The sequence below is a fragment of the Branchiostoma floridae genome, chromosome 1 (assembly GCF_000003815.2).
Source record: "Branchiostoma floridae strain S238N-H82 chromosome 1, Bfl_VNyyK, whole genome shotgun sequence".
In the NCBI taxonomy this organism is placed as follows: Eukaryota; Metazoa; Chordata; class Leptocardii; order Amphioxiformes; family Branchiostomatidae; genus Branchiostoma; species Branchiostoma floridae.
This window is the reverse complement of record NC_049979.1, coordinates 13,420,865-13,428,517: the sequence shown is the minus strand read 5'-3', so window position 1 is coordinate 13,428,517 and position 7,653 is coordinate 13,420,865. Positions and strand designations below refer to the sequence as shown.

Sequence of the window (7,653 nt, the reverse complement as noted above, 5' to 3'; positions counted from 1 at the left end):
CAAGCAAAATGTCGCAACAGAAAAATATCCCGGATGTAGAGAACATCCAATCAGCGATGCCTATGGTCTTAAAACGTCATCACTTTTGACCAATCGGACGGTAGACAGCTGACCCACCCATGACGTCATTGCCAGAAATGAAAAATTTCCCGGGAACTTTCCTTGATGTAGATACGGTGGCGTTTGAGCAACACGTGGGTCCTAGCGAATTGCAGCGTAACACGATTTACTGAGACAGCAGGAATTGTGACTGTTAATGATTTCCCTTAAGTTAGAGTACTGTAACCCCAACGGTGCTGTAATACATCGTATGACTCTAACGTTACTACTACCTAAGTACTGTAACGTTGTTATGTCTACGAATGAGGTAGAAGACGAAATGCATTTTATCTCCAGCTGCCTCGCAAGCGGTCTATTAAACTCCTCACAATTTCCAAACGTTACCGAAAAAAGTCACAACCTCTAACAATATGTTAAGTTCACAAAACCCACTCCCTGTAAAAAAAGTGGGGTACTTCTTGAAACCCATATGCTCAGATTGTATTCCGTAGCGTTCATATAACGTCCCTGCTTAGACTGGTCACAGTTCCACTTTTCACTATTGCGCTATCTGTATACTTTTTCTATATCAGTGACTTATGCTGAAAGTGACAGGTAAAGTAAGAATCATACACAAGTGGAAAATAAAATTCTCACTTGATTGTTATGCGCCCCCAGAAGACAGCCCAACTTCTGCAAATTGATTCCAGGAGAATCCATACCCAGAATTTCTAAGCTACAACACCAGCCCAGGACCCTACATACGCAGTTGATCAAATTAAGGGAAGGATAATGTGGAAAAGATATACACACACATACACACACTGCATGTTACATTTCCACTAGTTTATTGTCTCAACAGTCAACATGCATTTATAGCTGTTTCTGAGATGTGGTTCAACATCATCATCATCATGCACCCAGGGTGTTGTTCCCTTCAAGGAGGAACCCTCCCTTGACTCATTCCAGCTAGCTTGTCTCAGGCCAGTTTTGGCCATCTTGTGTGCAGGAGCAAAACAAGATTGTGACAAGAACTTGAAAATCCTTCTGTTACATGGTTGCTCCATCAATTTATTTCAGCCTGGTGTGGTGTGACAATGAGCGCTTTGTCACAGATTTACTTATGATGTTTGGCATTACTCTTTCATCATCTATTCTACTTAAGTACTTTGTCTACTGAATTTGCATTATGTCGAACAACTTCTTCAAATACATAATATATTTGCATCAATGTGATAAAAATAGAAAATTTTAGAATAATAAATACATGTAGTTACCGATTATTTACGACATTGTTTAAAACATGCTCCATACTTGTGCAAAATGCTACTGTGGTTCAGCCTATCGACTTTGCAAAAAGCTAACATTACATCTAAACAGCCATTAGGTTAAAGCATGACAAACTTTGCTTTTAAAATGGCAAATGATTTGTTTGGGCTATTTTGTACTAAACCCTGAATTTCAACTCTTGCTATACAGAAACTCTATTCAAGTGTGTGTGAATAGACAATTGTGCTTTGCTAAAAAAACAATTATCTGTTTGTGGAGCTGAGTGAGTGTTTGCTTCCCAGCCAAAAGTGCAGCCCCACTAGACAAGGTCTACAAAATCTACAAAAAGAATACTCTCCAAGCAGAGGTTGGTGGGGACGATTGTGACCCTCTTGCCATATGCTCATTTCTTTATACGCCAAGACCCACCAACTTCAGAGTTTACAATATCACACAATGTTCAACATTACAATGATAACTTTGACAGAGCTGCAGTAAAGACTAGATTTGCTAGCTAAGCTACTGGGTACAGTAGGTAATGTTGGAAGAGTTTACAATGAATTGCTGCAATACTGCTACAATCATGGCATACTGTATCCTACACTTCGACCATTACCAGGTAGTAATGCAGTGTACAGTGTAAATCAATGGCCAAAAAAAAAGGAATTAAACCTCAACATAGTAGAGGAGAGGGACAAACATTTCATTTAAGACTGTTCCAGAGGACTTGCAAAGTTGAAAATTGACGTCACAATTTCCTGTCAGATGTGAAATATTAAAGTAAGGCAGATAAGGCAAGCTGGTGATATATATGTAGGGTATAGCAGACAGCACTAACGCTTTAACATTCTCACTTTGACTAAGCTACATCTGATCTAATTTCTTGATTCTAGTTATACTTCACACCTTTGTGCATGCTTGATTTTAACTAGATGAACATGATTAGTACTTTCTATCATTTAGGAGGCACATATCATAACAACCTGAGACAATAAATTATCGACAGTCCCCTATAAGTAGAATAAGCCTTGTAAACACACAATCTTTTGTACAGCAGATTCCTTAACTTTAGACCATCAAATTACAATTATGCTACAGGGCCTGGCATTGCCTCTTTCTTGTTACAAAACATGTATTCATTGCCCATGGTAGATCTAGCAAATCAGTATGATTCCACACCCTGAAACAAGGCAAAAGTTGTCTCTTTGCAAAACACAACAAAGCCTTGCAAGTTGTAAGGATTTCAGATTCCCATGAATGAACCACTCTCTAGCCATATATACCTACCAATGTGTTCAAACCACTACAGTGACACTGACAGCACCAACTTCGGATTACTTAAACACAGGTTCTGGAGTTCCACCTTAACTCTTCACATCAATTAATATAATCATATTACACATAGGACACATATGTTGAGCATAATAGACATAATTTTGGCAATAAGCAACATTGTGCGATTTTCAGCTAAGAAACAGCTAATAACAGAGAAAAAATTGAAAGGTTTAAAAATGAAAACCTGCTGCAGCCAACCTTCCAATTCGTCTACATCTTCTTCAAATGACGCAAGCTTCTCTAGCAACACCTCCAAAACTTTACATGAGGCTAGTAGTTGCATCAGTGTTCTATTAGAAATAAAATCCACTTCAATTTGTCACAAGCCAAAAAATTCTACAAAAAGTACTTATATACTTTTACCAAAACAAAATACTCACTACATAACATTAACGCCATACTCTTTTGCAAAACTAAACATATGTTTGACACATAGAAAATATAGGCATTACATACAACTATCATAAAGAATTTCCCAAGTTCTTCACAGTAGCTACAGAGCTTATGATATGCACTTCAGACTTCCTAATCACACTCTTATTTTACTTTTTTGTAAATACTGCATTTGTCCATAAACACAATACATTGTATTATCTATGTAAGTTAAATAAATATCTTTGGCAACATATACAGACACATATGCATGACAATGGAAAGGTGATGAGTATCTTTGAATGTACAGTGAAGCTTTCATATCATAACAAATCTATCTTTTCAGAGAGAATGTTCAATATCATGTTGTACAACGATGTCTAAAAACAAAAGTTGTCTGCAGGATGTTTCTCTGAATCAGATGGTACTGCATCAATAATCATCCTTTTAGTTATTTTTACTACACTATTAAGTATACTATCCCTTTCTTTGCAAAATAGATCATAACAAGATCATGGTCTTGTTTGAATCTTCTTGCTTGCACTCAAGTGCCAGCCCTGGTCAGCATATGACATGATTGTTGGCATTTTCCTTATAATTCTATGGGATGCATTTACAAAGCAAAACCAGTCTTAATGTTTGCATGGACTGTTTTTCTGGCAGAAACCCAGTCTGTGCAAATGCTGACACTGGTTTTTGACTGTCCACAATGAAGGAATATCAAAGAGTTATCAGAAGACCCAACTGGATTCTATCTGTACTAAAATACCATACAATGCATATGTGCAGGAAACAAAGCAAAACATGCATAGGTGTCACCCATATACTAGTACATGTACTTCCAACAGCATCACAGTCAGTCCTTGCAAATACCAATGAGCTTTCATCAGATCATTTCTACTACAATATCTACATGTTCCTGAAAGCACATTTTAACTCATATCATTTCCAGGGCAGTTTTCCCCAGATTGCATTATGCAGTTTGATCTCCATGTCTTCCACCCCACCAAAGAGCAAGCCTTCCACAATGTAGAAGACAGCAATGATGGAGGTCATTTTCAGGAGGAAAAAGTGGTTGGCCATGAGGTACAGCATCACTACCACAAAATTGCCCCAGAAGAAGATGGAGAGCCAGAGGATGGCCTTGACCTGCTCCTTCCGAAAGTGGTTCCCCGACTTCCGGCCATCCACAAGATTCAGGTCCTTAAACCGCTTCCTCTGGTAGAATTCCTTCAGCTGCAGTTCCTTCTCTGCCCACCGGGTGGTGCACCATAGCTCCAGCTGGCCCCTGGTGTTCGGAAGGGTTTGCAGGGGGTGTCTGCGGATGTGGAAGTGGACCTCTCTTGGGAAACGGCCTGCAAACAGGTCCATCTCGTTCTGCAGGACCCCGGCTGGGTAGCCAACAGTGATGTCATGGATGGAATCAAGTTGTTTGGCTGGTGGAGGAAGGGAAGAACACATTAATCTTTCAAAAGCTACTATTTAATGAGGAAACCATCAATAATTCAAATGACCTTTTCTTTAAAGTGAAATCATGAGTGATTAATGTGTATGAACTACCTTTTCTAAGCTTTTCCACAATGTACACAAATCCTGTTGTTCTTGGATGGAGAACATAGTTGTACTTGGGAAGGTTATATTCTTTTGCATAGTCGTTGCTGCGTTTGCGTGTGTACTCGGTCAAGTCTGTGCCTTCTGGGAAGAGCAGCAGCTGGGTCTCATGTCTGATGGATATCAGGTAGTTCAGCATCCTCTTAATGATTTTCTCATCCTCGTCCCATCGTCTCTTGATGAAGAGGAAACAGCCGACCTGCATGGCCCACCCTGGGACAACAACAACAGTGTGTACTCACCAGTTATCAACTTCAGCTCACTAGGACTACTCTTAGTCAGAGTGAAGGCACCACACAGCATACAACTTTCTCTGTACAGATTTGCTCTTCAACCCAGCACAGTGCTTAAATTTAGGTTACACATACAAACCAAAGCACTTGCACACAAACAGACACACACGCAAATACACACACACACAGTGACACACACACACACACACATGAATATCCAACACACAATTCAGCTTGCCACCCAGCATATGAGCACAATTAAGTACAGATAAAACTTAGATAATGTTACATGTTAAAACTTTGTCCTTATTCCCGTGTTGAACCATTTCATGGCTTTTTAGATACCATTAAATCATAAAAAAACTTACAACTGTGTATCTGGAGTTGTGTGGCTCTAGATGCTCTCCGTAGTCACACCAGAGACCAGACATTCTGATAATTCATCATTAGAAATGTTTACATATAGAGCATTTTGAAGTAGTGTTTTCCTGCCTATTATGACTACACAAAAATCTCCCAATGATCGTTATCTAGGCATTAATCTTGAACGTTGAGCTGCATCCCTTGCCTGGGTGCCATCCGGGTAGTAGTTTGCTCGTATATTCGCTTCTACTACCAGTCTGGGGAACTGTACATTCAAACCCTCTGGTGATGATGCCAGTAAATGAGCAAACTGAGGAATGGGTTCTTGAGCACCCTCTGGCAAGCAGACAGAGGTCATTTTGGGTTTTGGAACACCTGTTTGAAAGAGCGCTTGAACCCATTCCTTAATTTGCTTGTGCGTAGGGACAAATCAGTGCCCTCATCCAAAATTTGGATGAGTCCAGAGTCCAGACAATATAGATAGATGTCAAGGTTCCCAGATGGAATCGCAGAGAAGCGACTGTATATATTTGTATAATAAAAGACAGAGCGAGAAGCGACTGTGTATAGTGTATAATAAACATTGGAGCAAACTACTATCTGGATTATACCTAGGGTACTGCATCAATTAAAGAGGCTAGTGTCAACGTGGAATAAGTCAGATGAAAATCTGTGCTTATGTCAACAAACATATCGCCTCTGGGAATTTACCCTCTACATTAATATTAGATAATGCCAGGAAAAATAGATTCATTATTGCAAATCAAAATGCTTCACATAAATGATGTGGCCTCAGTTCTATGAACAGTTTTCTTGCAAAGCTGAACAAACACAAACAGATATTTCCACTGGCAGCATTGTATCTGATCAGAAAAATGTTCTAAAATTTAGGTTTGGTGAGGAAAAACAGTAGTCCTTATATACTCTCACCTGGTCCTGGGATGTTCTTAAGCGAGGTCTTTAGAATTATTTTCTCCTTGGACAGCTGCCCTCTGCGCAGCAGACATGACCAGAGGAACATCCAGTCCAGACGTGACCTGTGATTCATGATGATAAGTGTCCGCTCCCCTTGCGGGATCTTGTCTCCTGTGATACGTACCCTTACACCATATACAAGCTCTGCAGGTAGCATGTACAGGAGAAGAAAACAGTTTTGGCAAACCAAATGCTCTATACAACCTACTCTACACTTACAAGATTGTGTCTCATATCTTATGTTTAGGAACTGGCCTACGTCATCACAATTAGGGACTGGAGCCATTTCAGCAAGACAGTAGCAACTTTCCTGACCTGATACTGAACCCTACAAAAAGATCATTTAGCTCACACCGATATAAGAAATGATACCTAACTTAGTTAATTTCAAAGAAAGCAATTAAGTCAAATTCATATACACTAATACATGTATGTGAATGCTTAGTTAGCTGACAAAGTTCACAATGATCTACCATCATGCTATTCCACAAAAATTAATGAATCAACATGTCAATAGATGTAATTAACCTTTTTCATAATTGTTTGGGATTTTAAGTAATTCACGAGATCACAAAGATCAAACCTGCTGAGGACAGGGCACAAGGCAAACTCACCTAGAAGAGCCTGTATGGAAAGATAACAGGAAGAACAAATCTTAGGTAAGAGTGACAGGATCACAATCAAATTCTTAATCACAATCAAATTCATTATCAACAAGAGTGAAAGTGATATTGAGAGCTATTCTTTGACTGGTCCTGCCAGAGAAGACAGACACAACAAGAGTGGCAGATGACAGAAGCACAGCCTTATAAAAGGCTGAAATGTAATATCTACCCCTCTGAAATTCAATACACATCCACTTCATGATGGATGTAGAATGTTGATGAAGTAACATTATTCAAATGGCTGGATAGAAAGGTTCGGACTTGATTTGTTAGGATGCACTTACCACAGGAAATGTCTCCCACCATCCGATGAGCTGGTCCACGACAGCACGGTACCACTTTGGCCGTATCAGCATCAGCGGGAGCATGGGGGTCAGGATGAAGATGGCACCGAGGAAGGATGAGAGGAACATCAGGGAAGCGAAGAGTGTCCCACCCAGCCAGCTCCTCTGCCATGACCACATCTTCTGGATTGCTGAGTCAGATTGTAGCCTTCTGATGGAGGTAGGTTTTCTTCAGCCTGCAATAGGTCTGGTTCTGAAGAATGTCTCTTGTTAAAGATTCAATCAATAGTATGTATTGAACAATAAACCAAATAAACCATTAAAATTGAAAATAATAACAATTGAATATCCATCTTTCCACTAAATTGGGATATGTGTGTAGATGCAATATTCTTGAATAAGATTCTTAAATAATGCCACCAACTTTAATACCATTGTACCTCAAATTCTACGGTACAATGGGCGATGGACATGCAATCTGTACGTAATGCTGATGCATATCAAATG

General features: G+C 39.5%; 1 protein-coding gene across 1 annotated transcript in view; it reads right to left on the bottom strand.

Annotated features, from left to right (window-relative positions):
• Positions 1-870: 870 nt before the first annotated feature.
• The window catches only part of LOC118415330 (lysocardiolipin acyltransferase 1-like), a 7,720-nt gene continuing 937 nt past the window's right edge, over positions 871-7,653 (bottom strand). The window contains exons 2-6 of the mRNA XM_035819840.1: positions 7,147-7,399; positions 6,812-6,821; positions 6,153-6,341; positions 4,576-4,839; positions 871-4,451 (exon numbers count right to left, since the gene is read on the bottom strand). Coding sequence (XP_035675733.1) covers positions 3,958-4,451; positions 4,576-4,839; positions 6,153-6,341; positions 6,812-6,821; positions 7,147-7,326 — 1,137 coding nt within the window. The 5' untranslated portion in view covers positions 7,327-7,399 and the 3' untranslated portion in view covers positions 871-3,957. The remainder of the gene's footprint in view (positions 4,452-4,575; positions 4,840-6,152; positions 6,342-6,811; positions 6,822-7,146; positions 7,400-7,653) is intronic.